General features: G+C 45.6%; 3 protein-coding genes across 9 annotated transcripts; 1 reads left to right on the forward strand and 2 right to left on the reverse strand.

The window, feature by feature from the left end:
* Positions 1–5660: 5660 nt before the first annotated feature.
* LOC117977620 (chondrosarcoma-associated gene 2/3 protein) lies at positions 5661–6203 on the reverse strand. Of its 2 annotated transcripts, none has more exons than XM_034949906.1 (2): positions 5941–6203; positions 5661–5730 (listed from the first exon to the last, which is right to left on the reverse strand). In XM_034949906.1, exons 1-2 carry the CDS (start codon positions 6201–6203, stop codon positions 5661–5663), a joined length of 333 nt encoding a protein of 110 aa, XP_034805797.1. The 2 variants fall into 2 exon arrangements, with proteins under 2 accessions (XP_034805797.1, XP_034805796.1); XM_034949905.1 differs by having other exon boundaries at positions 5890–6203.
* A 2458-nt stretch (positions 6204–8661) lies between these two features.
* On the reverse strand, positions 8662–12610 carry LOC100989838 (melanoma-associated antigen 12). 4 transcript variants are annotated; one of them, XM_055106634.1, is made up of 4 exons: positions 12507–12568; positions 11991–12092; positions 11112–11217; positions 8663–10279 (listed from the first exon to the last, which is right to left on the reverse strand). In XM_055106634.1, exon 4 carries the CDS (start codon positions 10182–10184, stop codon positions 9240–9242), a length of 945 nt encoding a protein of 314 aa, XP_054962609.1. In that variant the 5' UTR covers positions 10185–10279; positions 11112–11217; positions 11991–12092; positions 12507–12568; the 3' UTR covers positions 8663–9239. The 4 variants fall into 4 exon arrangements, with proteins under 4 accessions (XP_034805793.1, XP_034805794.1, XP_054962609.1 ...); XM_034949902.3 differs by lacking the exons at positions 11991–12092; positions 12507–12568 and adding an exon at positions 12332–12504 and having other exon boundaries at positions 8662–10279; XM_034949904.3 differs by lacking the exon at positions 11991–12092 and having other exon boundaries at positions 8665–10279; positions 12507–12610.
* Positions 12611–13910: 1300 nt separating this feature from the next.
* Positions 13911–18837, forward strand: LOC117977697 (chondrosarcoma-associated gene 2/3 protein). Of its 3 annotated transcripts, XM_063601551.1 has the most exons (3): positions 13911–13926; positions 18151–18301; positions 18511–18837. In XM_063601551.1, the coding sequence occupies exons 1-3, from the start codon at positions 13911–13913 to the stop codon at positions 18578–18580; spliced, it is 237 nt and encodes a 78-aa protein (XP_063457621.1). In that variant the 3' UTR covers positions 18581–18837. The 3 variants fall into 3 exon arrangements, with proteins under 3 accessions (XP_063457621.1, XP_034806108.1, XP_063457620.1); XM_034950217.3 differs by lacking the exon at positions 13911–13926 and having other exon boundaries at positions 18039–18352; XM_063601550.1 differs by lacking the exon at positions 13911–13926 and having other exon boundaries at positions 18039–18301.
* Positions 18838–21598: the final 2761 nt, after the last annotated feature.

Consider the following 21598-nt stretch of genomic DNA (forward strand, 5'->3'; position numbering starts at 1 on the left):
CGACAACAGTATAGATAGATGATAGATAGATAGATAGATAGATAGATAGATAGATAGATAGAGACAGGTAGATCCTTCTCACTTTTGAAACCACTTTCTATAATTCTAAAGTAGACATGCACCAAAATTAATTAAACTCTTTCTTCCTAATGGACATATAAGTTGTTTCCCATTTGCTATATGATAAATAGAATAAAATAAACATCTCTGCCTATGAATTTTAGGCAAACATGGTTTTCTTGTAAGAAGGATATATTAACATGGACATTGGGTTAAAGTGAAAGGGTGAAAATAGTTTAACATTTAAAATATTTCTAAAATGTTATTACAAAAATGCTGTACCAATTCAAATTCTCATAAAAATCACAATTGATTTAAAATTCTGAAGTGTGGACAGGATATTTCTTCTCTGCTTTGAGAAGGATTTGGTGAGACTGAAGAGGAACCAGGGAAGGAGAGCAGACAGGAGACCCTCAGCCTGTGAGGGAGGATCCAGGGAGGATCCAGGAGAGAGCCATTGCTAGTGTCAATGACAGAGAGCACATGCAAAACCAAGTCCACTGAGACCCAGGCAGGCCGGCACTCCGAGCTCTAAATCCAGACTTCAGGCCGGCGGGGTCAGGAGCCTGAGGGAGAGAAGGGGGAAGGGAGGGGGCAGGACAGGACAATGAACAGGAATAGGCTTGGGAAATCCTGGCACCATCATCACCAGCTGGAGGAGGCCCTGTGATCTGAGTGGGTAAGCCTGTTGGCTGAATGCACCAGGGCTGTGCTGGTCAACCTTCCCGCCCTCAGAATCCCCTTCCCTCTCTCCGGAATAGTTTGGCTGGCTCCCTGCATCATTCTGGGCCAGCTACCTCTCTTGAACCCTCCAGTGGTCCTTTGCACCTTCGCCAGCATCCCAGATCTGGGAGATGCCTTCATGCATGCTGGGGGCTGGTGTTTTATCCCCTGGGGGCCCTCCATAGAGGCTGGGCTATGTGAGTGGGTTGCTGACTGATGACCAACTGCCGAGACAGGCCAGGAATGCCCATGAGCAGTTGAAAGGGGCAGTGGGGCTGCATGGAGGAGAAATGGGAGGAAGAGTGCCCTGGGACTAGTCAGCTCAGACTCTGCAGATGAAGGATTGGCTGTGGACGTGCCTTGAAAATGAACCAGGTGGTGACTGTGTGTCAGATGGACTTCTGTGGCTTCTGACCTCTTGGCACACAAGAGGACTGGTGTCGTAGGGCAGTGATCGCTGGCCTATGTTGCCAACAGACACTGTCTGGCGTACAGGGCTGGCCCAAGGTGTGTACATGAGCAGGTTGTACGGCAAGGCGTTGGAGTTGGCAGCCTTCCTTGTTAAACTGATGGGGATGTGTGGGGTCCAATAAAGGAAACATCATGCACCATCCTGTTGGGAGCATCCTCACCTCCATGACGGTGTTTGGGCCTGGGGATAAGGCATCTGTAGTGACCCTCTCGTTGGTAGTTTCCACGGGTTTTTCTGAGCTCAAGTGAGCACAGGTGAAGGAACTGTGGGTTTCTTCATGCAGGTCGGAGGCCCAGGCCAGACCGACTCCATAATTTGAACCAAAGAATTCCCATGCCTGGTACTTTCATTCATTTCATGCACTTATTGATTCCTATAGAAAACTTTTATTCAATATATGCTGAGGAAACACCAAGTCAAAAAAACACAAGAAAGCAGCAGTGCCCTTAACTCAGTCTATGGGGGGCGTGAGGGAGATGGTGAGGTGGAAAGACACAGAAGAGTTTTAGGAAGTGAGGGACTGTGAACTGATGGAGAGAATCTCTATTGACCTGACTTCTGAGGTTGCTGACGTTGCTCCCTTAGTTGAGAGGGAGGGAGAAGGGTAAGAGTTGGTGGTGATTTGATGAAGAAGAGTGTGGAGGATGAGATCCGTGGGCAGCATTTTAAAGCTCAGTCTAGGATTTTTTTAGACATGGATGTTTTATGAAAATATATAGTGTTTTAACACCCACAGGTAGTGATGCATGTATTGATATGTCACATGCCTTTGCCACGTAATAAGATGAACGCAAGGTCTTCCCACAACTATACCTACAATCGACATCACTTTTGTAAGTATTCCCTAGAATTCTAAAGTAGGTGTGTGCCATAGTTAATTAAACCTTTCCTTTCCTGATAAACACATACGTTCATTCCCATTTGTTGCTATGATTAATAGAACTGAAATAAACATACGTTTTTGGACAGATATGCATGCTTTCCAATAAGAAAGATATAGTAACATGGACATTGGGTTAAAGTGGAAATGGTGTGAATAGTTTAACTTTTTAGAAGTATTGTCAAAATTTTATTCCAAAAATACTGTACCAATTAATTTTCTCACAAATTAATAGATGTGAATATCCTACACTCACAGAAAGATTTTGTGTTATCAATCTTCTCATTTTTGGTGAAAATTATGAATAAAATTTAGTGAAGAAATATTGTTTCACTGTTATTTTGTGTCTTTGCTTTCTCTAATTAGGTTAAGTACACACTAACTTAATCCCTCACCCATATGAAGTTGGATTTATACAGTGACATCCTGAGTAACATTTCTCTAGGCATGGTTTAACATTCTGAAATGGGGACAGGACATTTCTCTTGTGCTTTGAGAAGGAATTGGTCAGAATGAACAGGAGCCAAGGAAGGAGAGCAGACAGGACACCCTCAGCCCATGAGGGTAATCGGGAGGATCCAGCACTGATATGGTTTGATTGTTTCCCCACCCAAATCCCATCTTGAATTGTAGCTCCCATAACCTCCACGTGTCATGGGAGGGATCAGGTGGGAGGTAATTGAATCACAGGGATAAGTTTTTCCCATGCTGTTCTCGCCGTAGTAAATAAGTCTTAGGAGATCTGATGTTTTCACAAAGGGCAGTTCCCCTGCACATGCTCTCTTGCCTGCTGCCATGTGAGACATATCTTTGCTCCTCCTTCCCCTTCTGCCATGATTGTGAGGCCTTCCCAGCCATGTAGAACTGTCAGTCCATTAAACCTCTTTTTTTTAATTATTATAAATTACCCAGTCTCAGGTATTTCTTCATAGCAGTATGAAAATGAACAAATACAAGGGGAGAGCAATGGCCAGAGTCCATGAGAGAGACCATGTATGAAACCAAGTCCACAGAGCCCAAGGCAGGCTGGCATTCAGAGGTCTGAATCCAGAGTTCAGCTCGGTGGAGGCAGGGACCTGAGGGAGAGAAGGGCGAAGAGAGGGGTGAGGGCAGGACAATGAAAAGGAATAGGCTCGGGAAATTCCAGCACCATCATCACTAGCTGGAGGGGGCCGTGTGATCTGAATGGGCAGGCCTGTTGATGGAATGCACCAGCGATGTGCTGGAGACCCAACCCTCCCTCAGAATCCCCTTCCCTCTCTCACGAAGAGTATGGCTGGCTCCCTGCATCATTCCGGGCAAGCTCCCTCTCTTGACCACTCCAGTGGTCGTGTGCACTTTTGCCAGCGTCCCAGGGCAGGGAGTTGTCTTCAAGCCTGCTGCGGGCTCCTGTTTTATCTCCTGTGGACCCTCATAGAGCCTGGACTATGTGAATGGGTTGCTGATTGATGAGCAACAACCAAGACAGGCCAGGAATATTTATGAGGTGTAAAAGGTGGCAGCACGGCTGCATGGAGGGGAAGTTGGAGGAAGAGTGCCCTGAGACTAGTAAGCTCCTACTCTGTAGATGAAGGATTGGCTGTGGACATGCAATGAAAATGATCCAGGTGGTGACCATGTCTCAGATGGACTCGTGAGGCTTCTGAGCTCTCGGCACATGAGGAGACAGGTGTACTGGGGCACTGATCACAGGCCTGTGTTGCCACCAGACAGGGTCTGGGGTAGAGGGTTGGCCAAAGCTGTGTATGTGAGCAGGTTGGATGGCAAGGCAGTGGAGTTGGCACCCTTCCCTGTTAAATTGATGGGGATGTGTTTGGTCCAATAGAGGAAGCGTCATGCACCATCCTGTTGGGAGCATCCTCACCTCCATGATAAGTGTGTGAGCCTGGGGAGAAGGTGTCTGCAGTGACCCTCTCCGTGGTAGTTGCCATGGAATTTCTGAACTCAAGTGAGCACAAGTGAAAGAACTGTGGGTTTCTTCATGTAGGCAGGAGGCCCAGGAGGGGCAGACTCCATAATTTGAATCAAAGAATTCCCATGCCTGGTGATTTCATTCATTCCACGCACTTATTGATTCCTACAGAAAACTTTTATTCAATATATGCTGAGGAAACACCAAGTCAACAAAACAATAGAAAGTGGCAAGGCCCTTAATTCAGTCTGTAGGGAGTCGGGGGAGATGGTGAGGAGGTGTGAATCGCCCATCTGAGCCAGGGAAGCCAGGAAGGCAGAGCCAGACTTGGGGAGTGGCAGTGTGCAAGAAAAGGAGCGACAGCCTGTGTCCAGGCCAGAAAGCTCTCCTTCTATGACACTATTGGTCTGGTTTTCCTCCTGGATGCTGCCTGTGTGTGAAAGCAACTGCTGCTCTCTGTGCCTACCTGCCTTTGTTAACAGGGAAAATGGTCATGGTCAGCGGATGCTCACTTCTGTTCACCTTGGATCACTTCTACTGAAGAGATGGTTTGACAGCAAGCAGACAGGAAGAAACTTTTGGGGATGATGAATATATTTTTCACCTTCACTGTGGTTGTGGTTTCATGGGACTAAACATTTCTCAAAACTCTTTGATTTGTTTCTCAGTACTTAGGAGAAAAAGTAAGCAGAAAACCAGGAAGGATATAGATGACCTGAAAAGCACCATTAACTACTCTGACTAAATAAAACAATAAGAAAAGCACCACATTCAACAATAGCAGAATAAACAATCCTCTCAAGTGTGCATGAAATATCTCCCAAGATAGACGGTATTCTGGGCCATCAAACAAAGCTTACAAATTGAAAAGAATAGAAATAATAGAAAGCCTCTTCTTAGGCCATAATATAATTAAACTCAAAACCAAACACCAAGATATCTGAAAAATGCCCAAATATTGGAAATTTTAAAATATGCTCCTATGTAACCTATGGGTCAAAGAGGGAGTCTCAGGAGAATTTTAAAAATACACTAAGTTGAATGAAAATAAAAATGTACATACAATAAGTGGGATTCTGCTAAAGTGTGTCCTTGAGGGAAATGTATAGCATATTTTAAATGTTTATATTAGAAAATGAAATCTAAAATCAATAACCAAAAGTTTCACCCTAGGAAACCAAAGAACGAAGAGCAAGTTGAATTTAAAGAAATTGTAGAAGATCCCACCTCCCTCCCTTCTCACACTCCCACCTCTTCCCCCTTACTCCCTACCCCTACCATTTGAGACATACAGACACACACATCATTTTGCAACATGTTCATTTTATTTTCGTCACCATAGGGCATACCCTTTGGGGTGTAAAATGTACTCTACACCCTGTTGGCTACTTATCTGGGGTTAGACCTCTGGAGACTTTTCAGGTAGCCTTGAGGTTTCTGGCCTTGCCCGGGAATTACTGGCTGCCCAAAGAGAGACTGTAGAAGGTGGTGGTCTCCTTGCCCTTGTGGTCCTACTGTGGCTCATTTTGATTGAGTTCCTCATTTGGCTGGTCGGAGTGGCTGGATAGTGTTGGCCCACTCCATTCCTGAGGTTTTTTTGAAGCGGTGGTCTTTTAGGGAGAGCCTTTTGTTCCTGGAACTTCCTTGACGGGTCCCTGTTCCCTTCCGGGTTGTCTTGGCAACCTGGAAAACCAACCGGGAGATCAAAGAAGGGCACTGGTTTGGGGAAGAGGATGGAGGAGGGGTGAGAACAGGGGCTTCATAGAGAAATGGTGCAGGCTGGGGTGGGGGTTGTGCCAGGGGAGGACAGGGTAGGAGTCAGAGCTTGGGTGGGCCGTTCACTTTGATAGGGCTTCTGGGCCAGGGTTGAGAGGATGCCTTCCACTTCCTCGCCTCTTTGGTGTTGGTGGGTGGTTGTTGGACAATGGGCTGGAGGCTCGTGGTTTCCTGGACATCTTCACCAGACCAGTGTCTCTCAACAGTCTACTCCAGTCCACCTGGTCTCTCCATGCCTCCCCCAGGACAGTGAAGGCAGGTCTGCAGGCTAGAAACTCACAGCGCATTTTTATGTTAGTCTTGTGGTAGAATTCCTTTTCCAGGAAACCTTGGTCTTTTCTCTTAACACCTTCAACTAATTGGATAAGGCCCATCCACATTATGGAAGTTAAACTGCTTTACTTAAAGTCAACTGATTGTAAATGTTGATCACATCTACAAAATACCTTCACAGCAACATCTAGACTACTGTTTGACCACACAGCTGAGCAGTATAGCCTAGACAAGTTGACACATAATACTAGCCATTGCACATATCTTGCACCATACAAAAATGTAACTCAAAATGAACCACAGACTTTATATGTCACAATTACATTGCTTTTTTTTTCTAGGACAAAACAAAAAAAAATTGTGTTACCTGAGGTTATGTCTTAGCTTAGGCTGCCATAACAAAATGCCATTGACTGAGTAGCTGAAACAACAGAAATTTATCTTTTTTCAGTTTTGAAGTGTGGAAATCCCAGATCAAGGACTGGCGGGGTTGTCTTCTGGTGATGGCCTTATTCCTGGCTTGTAGATGGCCCTTTATTAATTTGTCCATTCTTGGCCTTTCCTCTGTGCACGTGCAGAGAGAGAGAGAGGAAGAGAGAGAGAGAAAGAAAGAGAGAGAGAGAGAGAGAGGTCATGCAGGCACAAAAGTACTTTCTTCTGTTTCTTCTCCCTTCTTATAATCACACTAATTCTGTGGGATCAAGCTCCCACCCTTATGGCCTCTTTTAACATTAATTACTACCTTAGAAGCCTCATCTCCAAATACTGACACCCTGGGGCTGAGGGCTTCAAAATATGAATTTGGTGGAGGACATAAGCATTAGCAAAGAATAGACACATAGATTAATAAAACAGAATAGAGCTCAGAAATAGACCTGCACACATATAGTCAGGTGATTCACAACAAAGGCAATAATGGTGAAAGTACAGGTTTTCCAACAAAAGGTGCCTGAACAATTAGACACCTATACACAAATTATAATAACCTAGACATATCCTTACATATTGCACGAAAATTAACTCAATACATCATAGACCTGATGAAAAATACAAGAACTATACAACCTCTAAAAGAAAACGTAAGAGAAAATCCACATAACTTTGAGTTTGGTGATGAGTTTTTAAATTCAACACCAAAAGCATGATCAAGGAAAGAAAAATTTGCCAAGTTGATTTTATTAAAATAAAAATTTTATGCTCTTCAAAAGACAATGTTAAGAGAATGAAAACAAGCCACAGTCTAGCAGAAAACATCTGTGGTACACATATGTGATAAAGAACTTGTCTCTACAATATATATGAATTCTTAAAGCTCAATGATAGAAAAAATGAAAATAGTCAAAGATCTGAACACAATCTACACAAAAGAAGATACACACAGGGCAAATAAGCATAATAAAATGCTGAGTGTCCTTTGGCATTAGATAATTGTGTACTAAAGTGAGATACCACTACACACCTATTAGAATGTCTAAAACCCATAAAAAAGCAAAACAAAACCAAGACCAATTGCCAGTGAAGATGTGGAGCAACAGAAACTCCGGGCCTGGTGGAAATTAGAAGTTTAACAAATGGCCGATGGCTGTTATTTCTAATATTTTTAAAGCCTAGGCATTAACACTCTGGGACTTTGTTGTTGTTGTCGTTGTTCTCCAGGAGTCATCAGAGAATATACAGCTCAATAGGACATGGGATAATTAGACCAAAAAGGAAGCTTCACCTGTAAAATTCAGTTAAGTATTTCCTCTTAGAGAATGCACTTCAAACTTTGTGTGTGCGGGAGTTTTGCCCAGCCAGGTGCAACTCAAAACGCCTAGAATGTGTGTCAAAGACCAATTCCTTCCATCTCTCCCAGCTGCTTTCCCACCCAAACCACTATTTTCATCCATTTTGTTACCATCCAAAATCTGGCCCATGCCTACAATTGGTCAAATTGCACTTGAGATAACCTAGTTAGAATGCCTTTTTAATAGAGTCAGCTCTGGCTCTCCTTGCGCGGCAGAAAAGCACCTGGCCAGGGGCTTCTGGGTCACCCTTCCAGGAAATTCAGCCTTATCGCTCAGGAAACCCTTGCAGATGATGGGTGTCCATCACCTAGATCTTGGGTTGTGTTCAATAGCAGTGGGACAAAAGCACAGGACACCTTCCATTCCAGCCCAGATGGAGATTCCTCTCTGTTCATCCCCCATCCGAAATAAACTACTCAGAGTTGCTTTCCATTCCAGGCTTTTCTCTCATTCACTGAGAATCTGTGGGCCCTGGAACCACCCAGCTTCATCAGAGTCAGCTCCTTCAGAAGGAACTGCAGGTTCCCAAAGTCCAAAATGCCCCAGCTCAGGGCATTTACACTCCACAACTCTCTCCTAGAACCCCACACCCTCACCCTTCTCTTATATTTCCTCTACATCTTACAGGACTTCTTGTCACCTTAATTATATGACTGCAGGTCCTAGGCTCTACAACCCTACGGGTAGGCGTGAGTCTTGCTTACCTTAGCATCCGCACTACTAACGCAGAGCCTTCCACAGAGCAGATGCTGAGTGAATGGAAAATAAATGAGCCAGTGAACAGGAAGAATTATTTATTCAGATTTAATTTCTCTTAAATTCTCAAAGAAGCCAAGGATATCCAGGTATCCATGTTTTTTTTTTTCAAATTTACAGAATAGAGTGAGGTATAAGGCAAGAATTAAGTATCTTTTAACTTCTTGAGGTCTTTATCTCATGTATTTTACTGCTAATTCTTTCACAATTCTAAGCACATACTTTTTCCACTGCTGTTATTATGTCACAATTCACAAAATGGAATGGATTTCCCAATCTGAATAAAAAACAACACTCTTACTCCTAAACTATATAAACAGCACTATGTGTGACTACTGTCATTCATAAACTTGGATGCTGAAGTTCATTCAACCATCCGTTAAAAGGAACATTTGAACAATTCCAACAGGAAACAAAGATAAATCTCAAAGTCATCCAACAGAACAGAAACTCACTACTAACAATACTGACTGCTCTCTTCAAAGAGTGAAGAATGGGCCTCATGTCACACGAGGCACTGGAAACTAATGGATGGGGCCCTGGAAGGTGCACTGGCTCAGACTCCCTCCCACTGGCCGTGGCTGCAACTCGTGCTCAGACTCACTCTTCCCCCTCTCTAAAAGCCCATTCATGCAGGGGTGGGTAGGAAATGTGAGGTCCTCCACTAATCTTTAGCAAATGGTGCAGGACTTTCACATAGCTGGTTTCAACGAGGGCCCTTGGACCCCACAGGAACTCGTAGCATGCAGGATCACTGCCGGGGACCTGCCGGTACTCCAGGTAGTTTTCCTGCACCAAATCTTGGGTGAGCAGCTTCCTGGGATGCGCAAAGACACTGTCCTCCCTCCCATCAGATGCCTCCAACACACTCAGCTCCTCCCAGATTTTCTCCTCAGGGGCACAGTCGCCCTCTTTTGCGATTATGGCCAGGACAATTATCAGGAGGCCTGTCTTGGGCACGATCTGATTGTCGCCCAGCAGGCCATCGTAGGAGAGGCCCAGGCAGGTGACAAGGGTGTACAAGTGGCCGATGCGGACCACTTCCACCACCTCGATGCCAAAGACCAGCTGCAAGTACTCGGAGGCTTTGCTGAAGATCACAGGAAAGAAGTCCTGGAAATTTCTGATGACACTCCCCAGCATTTCTGCCTTTGTGAATGGCTCCCTGGCTCGATACTTGAGGAGCAGAAAATGAACCAACTCAGCCATCTTCCTACTGAGTGCTACTTGGAAGCTGGTCTCCAGGTCAGGAAAGGTGCTTGGCCCCTCCTGTTCTTCGTTGCTGGAGCCCTCATCGGATTGACTCCAGAGAGTATAGTTGATGGTAGTGGGGAGGGTGGAGGCTCCCTGAGGACTGTGGGGAGGACTTGGTGACTCGGCAGCAGGCACCTCCCCCAGGGTGACTTCCACTAGAGTAGAGGAGGAGGAGGCAGTCTCCTGCTCCTCAGTAGCAGGAGCCTGCGCACCCACCAAGCCCAGGGCCTCTCCTTGGGCCTCAAGGCCTTCCTCAGGCTTGCAGTGCTGACTCCTCTGCTCAAGTGGCATGATGACTCTGGTCAGGGCAGCAGGTAGGAATGTGGGCAGGAGCTAGTGCTGCTCCGGGGCCTCCAGTCCTCCTTGTCGGCCTGTCTCCTCAGAACCTGAAGGAACAAGTGAGAGGGCGCCTCAGGGTACAGCCGGCCAGCACATGCTGAGGCTGAAGGAATGACAGTAGGGAGGGTGAGGCCAGGCGCTCTGGAGTCCCATGTGTTCTGGGGCCGGTGCGGCCCTTGGTGTGCATTCAAGGCAAACCTTCAGTGTTGGCACTGTCTGCACCCCCTCTGCTCTGTGACCTCAGGACACTGCCTCAGACCAAGGCCTCACTGCCTTGTTCTTGGAACTCCTGATTCCTGGGAGAGGAATCCATGGGCCTCAGGGTGCAGACTGCAAGTACAGCCACAGATTCCCAAAATTGTCAGGAGGGTTGGCCAGACTCTGTGAGGTCCCCACTCTACTGGGGTGGAGGGTCCCTTCTGTGCTCACTCAGGGCCCTCACCTTTCTCCTTGTAGGGCCTAATACCGCCCTTTTGCTGGCCAAAGAAACTCTCATGGCAAGAATTCACATCCCTGATACGGTACAGAAGGACATGAGGGGACCAACATCTGGCCATACATAACCAGATCCTTCCACGAAGGACAACAAGAGATGTCCAAATTCACTGGAGTCCAGGTGTCCTGGGTGACGAGCCTGCTTGGTCTCACCGCTACTCCTGCTAGGGCCTGAGACCCTCCCTCTACTGACCTGACTCCAGCCCCTTCAGACCAAGGCCTCCCTTTCCCTGACATCAAAGATCCCAGGATAATGGAGGGACCTCAGCAGGTAGCCTTGCCCAGGCTCTCTGAGGGAATAGCAGGGGCAGGGCAGATTTCTGTGGGGCCCTCTGTCAGCGTTCTGGCCCAGGGGTACCCTCAATCCTACCTCAGGCTTCTCACCTGGATGCTTGGTAGATCTTAGGACCACTGTGTCTGTCGACTACATGGGGGCCCCTGTGTTGACCTGAGTCACCCTCTGAAGAAAAGGTCCTCAACTCCCTGAGATCTGGAAACAGAAGTGAGGAGGAGCCACATCCTGTCACTCCCAGGTGGGTGTCCAGGGCTGACCCCTTTGGTTCTAGGGTGAACGTTATGATGGCCTCCTGTGGGTTACTCATCTTTACTCCTGCCGGGGACTGCCCTTCCTCAACCCCCAACCCCCTGAAATGAGCAGACAGCTCCTCTTTACACCAACACCTTATCTCCCTGAGGGTTCCCCAACCTCCTGCCTGTGGTACAAATGAGATTGCCAATTAGAGCCATCCCTGATCGGGTTCCCCTAGAGCTAAGAATAAGGGACAGCCAGACTCTGTGGCATCCCTTCTTTCTGGGCCGGGGGTAACCCCAGTCCTCATGAAGGGGGCACACCTTGGGTCCGGCAGATCCTGGGATTCCTCCCTCTGCTGACCTGAAGTCCCAGCCCTCAGACCACAGCCCACAACTCTGTCACCCTGAAGGCGCAATGAGCACGGGGCACATTCGGCCACTGTGCCCAGCATCCCCCAGCCCAAGGTTGCCACTGATCTGGACTCCAAGGTCCCCTCAGTCCTCCCTCTTCTTCCTCCCCATGACTCCTCGCAGGGCTGGGCCCCAACTCCCTGCTGAAGTGGGTCTGTATCCCTAGGATTCCTGCGGCCGAATGAAAAGGTGGCTCAGTTTGAGACAGGGGTACTTTTGGCCCCTGTCCTGGCATGCTGGGAGCCCTCCGGACTCCATTATCTTCCAGGAGGGGCTTGGGCCCATCCTCTGCTTCCCAAAGGCCGTACTCACGATACCGACCCCCTTCCCTCCCTGAGCCATAGATGTGAACGTCAGGATCTGCGTGCCTGGCCGCCATTCCCGGAGCTTCCGTGGGTTGATTGCAGGGGCAAAGCTCGGATTCTGCCAGGATGGGTGGGGATGGGAATCGGGGTTTGGGGGTGCCGTTGATGTTTGAGCGATGGTGGTGGGTTTGGTGTTGGGGGATGGGAGTGGGGTTGGTGTTGGGGGATGGGAATGGTAGTGAGGGTAGGGGGTGGGTTGCCCTCAGTCCCCTCTTGGGGTCCTGCCCTTGATTCCTGGCTGAGTCTGGGCCCTGAGCACTTCTAACCAGCCCTGCCCTGGTCACACAAAGCTCTTACGCCAGAGTTCCCTGCGGTTAAAGCGGCGGGGGGTGGCGGGGTGAGGTGGTGGCGACTCAGCCTGAGAAGTCTTCCCCTGCAGGGTGGTCCAGGCCCGGCAGCAGAGGCAGCGCTGGATTATTGGGGGCCCTCTGTCTGGGGCGAGGCCCGCCTCAGTCCTCCCTCGGCGTCTTACCTTGCCTCCTCACGGAGCCTGCGCCTGCTTGCCTCCGCCGACGTCAGGCCGTTGCTCAGGGCGAGAATCTCGCTGTCCTCTGACCCCCCAATGCGCAAGTCAGTGGCGTCACATCCGGGCCTCGTGACTTCCCTGGGTTCACGGCAAGGGTGGAACCGGATTCTGCCTGGATGGGGATCTGGATGGGGGTGGGGGTAAGCATGAAGATGGTGTTGGTGTAGGGGTAGGGATTGGGACGGGGATCCTGAGGCTGTAGGTCCTGGTGGGGTCGGGGGAGTTGCGGGTGGGAGGGGCCTTTGGTCATCCCTCAAGGTCCTGACTTGGATGCCAGGCTGAGTCTGGACCGCCATCCTCTGCCGATTGTGTCTGCTCCCCTCAGACCCTGACTCTGAGTCGGCCCGAAGTGGCATTGGGGGGGAGGGGTGTGCTCGGGGTGAGATCATTGCCAGTGTGTACCAGGGCTGACAAGAGGGGCTGAGCTGGATTCTGTGGTCCCACTATGTGGGTGAGGGTGGATCCTCAGTCCTCACTCAGGAGAGTCCTCTTCCTCACTCCTGGCTGTTTGATGAAGGAATGGGTGGGAGATGCTCTGTTTCTGTCACCTCTGAGCATCTGCGCATCTGTGCATCTGCACCCCTTGTAGAGAATGGCTGCGGGTGCCAGGCCAGGTGCTCCCTGCAGGGCAGGAGCTCCCGCGATGATAGTGACCTCTGGGAGAAGACGCACACCTTCCCACGGGGGCTCCTCCCCAGCCAGAGCTACACTTGGCAAACCTTTGGTCCTAAATGATTTATTCTCTGAATTGAAGAAATACGGTTTACATATCTTCTAAGTATATATGTAGGTAGCAATATATATATTTATTTCTATGAACTAACACCTACCCTTAGTATGCATGATTCACTCTGATATCCTAGTCTACTTCCATTCCAGTCTTTGTGTTCTGTTGAAAGAATTTTTTTAAAAAACATAATTCCTCTCCCACTATGTTGGTTTCAGGTCGTTATTAGGAGAACTCTGGAGCCATGCTGCCTTAACAAACCCAATTTTCCTGGTGTCCTGCTATTACCTAGGGCTCTTGGCATCGTGTTTTCAGGGGCTGCCTCAGATTGTGCAATGAAGTGAAGTGGAAAATTTAAAACTTTTATCCTACCCATTCTTTCATCTGCCGTCTAGGCAGGCGACAAACCTCCCCAACATCTCTGCCGCTAACCCCCTCCAACAGGCACTGCAAGTGTCACACACAAGTACCAGCTCAACACAGTCTCCAGTCTCACTCTGGGCTTTCCCTGTTTTGTTGTGTAGATTTTCTTGCTGATACTGGTTTTTTACTTTCTGTTTCCATTCTATAAATTTACAGGGTTGATTTGGGAAGCAGAGCACAGCAGCCCAAATTTGCTTGTAATGACGGCGGCTACAGGTAAGGCACTAAATTGTAAATAATTTAAGCTGAGTTTACATTTTTACACTGTTGTGTTCCCCGTGAATGAATATGTTATACTCCTCTATGGATTTCAAGCTCTTTTTTCCTGAATATGTCAGTATACTTCGGTAGTTGCCTCTATAAACAACTTATACATTTTTATTAGACTTCTATTCAGGTAATTCTTGGATTTTGTTGCTATTGCAAATGGCATATTGCCTATCAATTGTTGTAGTTAGTTATTGCTTTCGTGAGGTGAAGATTTTGATTTTGCTGTTGTAATCTGTTGCACACCTCGTTCTGAAGGCCGATGCACTTGAATATTCCGCATACCTTTTCCTTTGAATTTTCAAGATCGATAATGGTATTATCACTAAACATTACATGTTTTTCCAGTGTTCATACCACTCACTCATTTCGGTACTTACAGCTCTTTGTGTCTCAATCCTGATTTCAAATGTAGAGATAATAGGCTACATCTACTTCTCGTTCCTGACTTGAATGATAATTCTTCGAACATTTGACATTTAAGTATGTTTGCTGTTGATTTTAGGAAATGGAAGTTCTCTTTCAGTATAGGTTGCCTAAATATTTTCTTTTTTTACCATGAATTCATATTAAATTTATTTAAAAAGCTTTTTCTGTACCCGTTGGCAGGATCAAATTTTTTTCTCTTCCATTTTGTATGTAAGGAATCACAATGAAACAGATGTTTTTTCTAATGTTAAATCATATTTTATTTCCTTGGGCAGAGCCTGTTTATTCGTTTAATGTACTACTAATTTATGTAGGATATTTACTGCTGTGTAAGAGAGCTTACTTGATGTGTTCTTTTTCCATCAGGGGAGGTATGTGGTCCTCATCTGGTTTTTAAATCCAGGAGGGCTAGCCTGGGAGAATGAACTGAACAATTGTCAGTCTTTTGTATGTTCTGGAAGAGTTGATATAAGGTGGTGGTTAGTTTTCCCTGATCATTTGGTAAAATTGGCCTCCAAAGCTGTCTAACCTGGAATGTTTGAGGGTGGCTTGAGCTTTGAATATTGTACAGTTTCTGTTGTATAGTTAAAGTTTTCTTTTCCTCTTTGGATCAGTTTGGTTACTGATTTATTTTATTTCTACAAAGTGGTCAGTTTCATTTAGAATTTCACTTTTAATGGCATATTTATGATAAAAAAAAGTTTTATTAGGGAAAGCCTTCACACATACAGAATAACAGGAACGAATATAATGAACCCAGGATACTTGATACCGAGCATGAACATCTTTAAATACACAGCAAATCTGGTTCCAGTTAAACACTCGCCTACCTGCATATCAGCTGCTGGAATAACGTGGAGTAAATCTAAGGCATTAGACCATTTCATCTCTAAATAACTTAATACGCATTTTTAAAAGATAAGGATTTTTTTAAAACAAAAAGCCGATAGTTTTCATATCTAAAAAATTAAATAAATGATTATCAAATGTTCAACTATTTTACACACTTATCTGGCCAACTTAAACTTTATAAAATATATATTTCTTTGATGGAGTACAAAATGTGTTAACTTTTCCCCCCACTTGCTTCATTGTGGTGCTTTCATATATCTATTATACAGCTAGGTGTGTGTGTGTGTGTGGAACATTCTACCTGCCGTCCCGTGATTCTCCAACCTCTTAAGTTACTTTTAAACTTCACGTACGTTAAGCTTCACTCTTTGTGCTGTAAAGATCTATGGGTTTTGACAAATGCCTCGTGCCATTGTCTTAGTCCGTTTGGGCTCCCATAACAAAAATAGTGTAGACTGGGTGGCTTATAGACAACGCAACTTTATTTCTCACATTCTGGAGGTTGGGAAGTCCAAGATCAAGGTGCTGGCAGATTTCATGTCTGGTGGAGTCCTGCTCCCTAGTTCATAGACAGCTGCCTTTTCCCTAGATCCTCACATGCAAGAAGGGATAAGGGATCTCCGTGGAGTCTGTTTTATAAAAACACTAATCCCATTCATGAGGACTCTGCTCTCATGATCTAGTCATTCTCCAAATACCCCACCTTCTGCCTAATACCATCACCTTGGTAATTCAGCAGATGAATTTTGTGGCAACACAAATATTCAGACCAAAGCAAGCATGGAACCACCATTGCAGTATTATGCATACCAGTTTCACTGCCCTGATAAATTCCCTTGTGCTTGTCGGATAAACCCCATGGCCACCACTGATAGGTTTTTCATCTTTATAATTTTGCATTTTCCAGAATGTCATATAAATAGAATCTTATACTATGTAGCCTTTTTAGACTGGTTTCTTTCACTTAGCATAATGAACTGAAGAGTCATGTATAACTTTGTGTGGCTTGGAACTTATTCCTTTTCATTGAGGAGTAGTAGTATCAATGTCTGGATATATATATATATATATATATATATATATATATATATCCATTCACCAAATGAAATACATTTTGGATGCTTCTATTTTTGGTGATTATGAAATAAGCTATTGTATACATTCATATACAAATTTTTATGTAGACATAAGTTTTCAAATCAATTGGGTAAATTGATTGAGTATGGCTGCTGAATCTTGTGCTAAGTCTATTTTCATTTTTTTAAGAAAACGCCAAACTGCCTTCCAAAGTGGCTGTGCCATTTTGCATTTCTACCAGCAATGAAGGAGAGTTTCTGTTGCTCCACATCTTCACTGGCAGTTGTTCTTGGTCTTGTATTCTTTGTTTTGGTTTTCTATGGATTTTGGACATTCTGATAGGTGTGTAGTGGTATCCCATTTTAGTACACAATTATCCAATGCCAAAGGTGCTCAGTACTTTTATTATGCTTATTTGCCATGTGTATGTCTTCTTTTGTGTAGTGTGTGTTCAGATCTTTGACTATTTTCATTTTTTCTATCATTGAGCTTTAGGAATTCGCATATATTGTAGAGACAAGTTCTTTATCACATATGTGTACCGCAGATGTTTTCTGCTAGCCTGTGGCTTCTGTTTTCATTCTCTTAACATTGTCCTTTGAAGAGCATAAGATTTTTATTTTAATAAAATCAACTTGGCAAATTTTTCTTTCCTTGATCATGCTTTTGGTGTTGAATTTAAAAACTCATCACCAAACTCAAAGTTATGTGGATTTTCTCTTATGTTTTCTTATAGAGGTTGTATTGTTTTTGCATTTTTCATTAGACCTATGATGTATCTTGAGTTAGTTTTCATGGAATATGTAAGGATATGTCCAGGTTATTATAATTTGTGTATAGGTGTCTAATTGTTCAGGCACCTTTTGTTGGCAAACCTGTACTTTCACCATTATTGCCTTTGTTGTGAATCACCTGACTATATGCGTGCAGGTCTATTTCTGAGCTCTATTCTGTTTTATTAATCTGTGTGTCTATTCTTTGCTAATGCTTATGTCCTCCACCAAATTCATATTTTGAAGCCCTCAGCCCCAGGGTGTCTGTATTTGGAGATGAGGCTTCTAGGGAAGTGATTAATGTTAAAAGAGGCCATAAGGGTGGGACCTTGATCCCATAGAATTAGTTTGGTTATAAGAAGGGAGAAGAGACAGAAGAAAGTACTTTTGTGCCTACATGACCTTTCTCTCTCTCTCTCTCTCTCTCTCTCTCTTTCTTTCTCTCTCTCTCTGCACATGCACAGAGGAAAGGCCAAGAATGGACAGATTAATAAAGGGCCATCTACAAGCCACGAATAAGGCCATCACCAGAAGCCAACCCCGCCAGTCCTTGATCTAGGACTTCCAGACTTCAAAACTGTGAAAAAAATAAAATAAATTTCTGTTGTTTTAGCTACTCAGTCAATGGCATTTTGTTACGGCAGCCTGAGCTGACTTAAGACATAACTTCAGGTGACACAATTTTTTTTTGTTTCCTCCTAGAAAAAAAAAAAAGTAATTTTGACATTTAAAGTCTGTAGTTCATTTTGAGTTACATTTCTGTACGGTGCAAGATATTTGCAGTGGCTAGTATTATGTGTCAACTTGTCTAGGCTATACTGCTCAGCTGTGTGGTCAAACAGTAGTCTAGATGTTGCTGTGAAGGTATTTTGTAGATGTGATCAACATTTACCATCAGTTGACTTTAAGTAAAGCAGTTTAACTTCCATAATGTGGATAGGCCTCATCCAATTAGTTGAAGGTGTTAAGAGAAAAGACCAAGGTTTCTTGGAAAAGGAATTCTCCCACAAGACTAACATAATAATGTCGTGTGAGTTTCTAGCCTGCTGGCCTGCCTTCACTGTCCTGGGGGACGCTCGGGGAGACCAGGTGGACTGGAGTAGACTGTTGAGAGACACTGGTCTGGTGAAGATGTCCAGGAAACCACGAGCCTCCAGCCCATTGTCCAACAACCACCCACCAACACCAAAGAGGCGAGGAAGTGGAAGGCATCCTCTCAACCCTGGCCCAGAAGCCCTATCAAAGTGAACGGCCCACCCAAGCTCTGACTCCTACCCTGTCCTCCCCTGGCACAACCCCCACCCCAGCCTGCACCATTTCTCTATGAAGCCCCTGTTCTCACCCCTCCTCCATCCTCTTCCCCAAACCAGTGCCCTCCTGTGATCTCCCTGTTTCCTTCCAGGTTCCCAAGACAACCCGGAAGGGAAAAGGGACCCATCAAGGAAGTTCCAGGAACAAAAGCCTCTCCCTAAAAGACCACCGCTTCAAAAAAACCTGAGGAATGGAGTGGGCCAACACTATCCAGCCACTCTGACCAGCCGAACGAGGAACTCAATCAAAATGAGCCATAGCGGGACCACAAGGGCAAGGAGACCACCACCTTCTACAGTCTCTCTTCGGGCAGCCAGTAATTCCCGGGCAAGGCCAGAGACTTCAAGTCTATCTGAAAAGTCTCCAGAGGTCTAACCCCAGATAAATAGCCAACAGGGTGTAAAGTACATTTTACACCCCAAAGGGTGTGCCCCATGGTGAGGAAAATAAAGTGAACATGTTGCAAAATGATGTGTGTGTCTGTGTGTCTCAAATGGTAGGGGTAGGGAGTAAGGGGAAAGAGGTAGGAGTGTGGGAAGGGAGGGGGGCATCCTCTACAATTTCTCTAATTCAACTTGCTCTTCGTTCTTTGGTTTCCTAGGGTGAAACTTTTGGTTATTGATTTTAGATTTCATTTTCTAATATAAACATTTAAAATATGCTGTATATTTCCCTCAAGGACACACTTTAGCAGAATCCCACTTTTTGTATGTACATTTTTACTTTCATTCAACTTAATGTATTTTTAAAATTCTCCTGAGACTCCCTCTTTGACCCATAGGTTATATAGGAGCATATTTTAAAATTTCCAATATTTGGGCATTTTTCAGATATCTTGGTGTTTGGTTTTGAGTTTAATTATATTATGGCCTAAGAAGAGGCTATCTATTATTTCTATTCTTTTCAATTTGTAAGCTTTGTTTGATGGCCCAGAATACCATCTATCTTGGGAGATATTTCATGCACACTTGAGAGGATTGTTTATTCTGCTATTGTTGAATGCGGTGCTTTTCTTATTGTTTTATTTAGTCAGAGTAGTTAATGGTGCTTTTCAGGTCATCTATATCCTTCCTGGTTTTCTGCTTACTTTTTCTCCTAAGTACTGAGAAACAAATCAAAGAGTTTTGAGAAATGTTTAGTCCCATGAAACCACAACCACAGTGAAGGTGAAAAATATATTCATCCTCCCCAAAAGTTTCTTCCTGTCTTCTTGCTGTCAAACCATCCCTTCAGTAGAAGTGATCCAAGGTGAGCAGAAGTGAGCATCCGCTGACCATGACCATTTTCCCTACTAACAGAGGCAGGTAGGCACAGAGAGCAGCAGTTGCTTTCACACACAGGCAGCATCCAGGAAGAAAACCAGATCGATAGTGTCATAGAAGGAGAGCTTTCTGGCCTGGACACAGGCTGTCGCTCCTTTTCTTGCACACTGCCACTCCCCAAGTCTGGCTCTGCCTTCCTGGCTTCCCTGGCTCAGATGGGCGATTCACACCTCCTCACCATCTCCCCCGACTCCCTACAGACTGAATTAAGGGCCTTGCCACTTTCTATTGTTTTGTTGACTTGGTGTTTCCTCAGCATATATTGAATAAAAGTTTTCTGTAGGAATCAATAAGTGCATGAAATGAATGAAATCACCAGGCATGGGAATTCTTTGATTCAAATTATGGAGTCTGCCCTTCCTGGGCCTCCTGCCTACATGAAGAAACCCACAGTTCCTTCACCTGTGCTCACTTGAGTTCAGAAACCCTGTGGAAACTACCACGGAGAGGGTCACTGCAGACGCCTTCTCCCCAGGCCCAAACACTGTCATGGAGGTGAGGATGCTCCCAACAGGATGCTTCCTGTATTGGACCCCACACGTCCCCATCAGTTTAACAAGGAAAGCTGCCACCTGCACTGCCTTGCCATACAACCTGCTCACGTACACACCTTGGTCCAGCCCCCTACCCCAGACACTGTCAGCTGGCAACATACGCCAGCGGTCACTGCCCTAGGACACCTGTCCCGTTCTGTGCCAAGGGTTCAGAAGCCACAGAAGGCTATCTGAGACACAGTCGCCAACTGGAACATTTTCAAGGCACGTCCACAGCCAATCCTTCATCTGCAGAGTCTGAGCTGACTAGTCCCAGGGCACTCTTCCTCCCATTTCTCCTCCATGCAGCCCCACTGCCCCTTTCAACTGCTCATGGGCATTCCTGGCCTGTCTCGGCAGTTGGTCATCAGTCAGCAACCCACTCACATAGCCCAGCCTCTATGGAGGGCCCCCAGGGGATAAAACACCAGCCCCCAGCATGCATGAAGGCATCTCCCAGATCTGGGATGCTGGCGTAGGTGCAAAGGACCACTGGAGGGTTCAAGAGAGGTAGCTGGCCCAGAATGATGCAGGGAGCCAGCCAAACTATTCCGGAGAGAGGGAAGGGGATTCTGAGGGCGGGAAGGTTGACCAGCACAGCCCTGGTGCATTCAGCCAACAGGCTTACCCACTCAGATCACAGGGCCTCCTCCAGCTGGTGATGATGGTGCCAGGATTTCCCAAGCCTATTCCTGTTCATTGTCCTGTCCTGCCCCCTCCCTTCCCCCTTCTCTCCCTCAGGCTCCTGACCCCGCCGGCCTGAAGTCTGGATTTAGAGCTCGGAGTGCCAGCCTGCCTGGGTCTCAGTGGACTTGGTTTTGCATGTGCTCTCTGTCATTGACACTAGCAATGGCTCTCTCCTGGATCCTCCCTGGATCCTCCCTCACAGGCTGAGGGTCTCCTGTCTGCTCTCCTTCCCTGGTTCCTCTTCAGTCTCACCAAATCCTTCTCAAAGCAGAGAAGAAATATCCTGTCCACACTTCAGAATTTTAAATCAATTGTGATTTTTATGAGAATTTGAATTGGTATAGCATTTTTGTAATAACATTTTAGAAATATTTTAAATGTTAAACTATTTTCACCCTTTCACTTTAACCCAATGTCCATGTTAATATATCCTTCTTACAAGAAAACCATGTTTGCCTAAAATTCATAGGCAGAGATGTTTATTTTATTCTATTTATCATATAGCAAATGGGAAACAACTTATATGTCCATTAGGAAGAAAGAGTTTAATTAATTTTGGTGCATGTCTACTTTAGAATTATAGAAAGTGGTTTCAAAAGTGAGAAGGATCTACCTGTCTCTATCTATCTATCTATCT

Source organism: Pan paniscus, chromosome X (assembly GCF_029289425.2).
Source record: "Pan paniscus chromosome X, NHGRI_mPanPan1-v2.0_pri, whole genome shotgun sequence".
NCBI lineage: Eukaryota > Metazoa > Chordata > Mammalia > Primates > Hominidae > Pan > Pan paniscus.

What these genes read in the sequence shown, in the direction of transcription:
- LOC117977620 (XM_034949905.1), bottom strand. Translation starts at nt 6,203, where the DNA reads ATGTGGATGGGCCTTATCCAATTAGTTGAAGGTGTTAAGAGAAAAGAC. An exon ending in GGCCCAGAAGCCCTATCAAA is followed by an intron (nt 5,731 to 5,889) that starts GTGAACGGCCCA and finishes TTGGTTTTCCAG; the next exon opens with GTTGCCAAGACAACCCGGAA.
- LOC100989838 (XM_034949903.3), bottom strand. Translation starts at nt 10,184, where the DNA reads ATGCCACTTGAGCAGAGGAGTCAGCACTGCAAGCCTGAGGAAGGCCTT.
- LOC117977697 (XM_034950217.3), top strand. Translation starts at nt 18,039, where the DNA reads ATGTGGATAGGCCTCATCCAATTAGTTGAAGGTGTTAAGAGAAAAGAC. An exon ending in GGCCCAGAAGCCCTATCAAA is followed by an intron (nt 18,353 to 18,510) that starts GTGAACGGCCCA and finishes GTTTCCTTCCAG; the next exon opens with GTTCCCAAGACAACCCGGAA.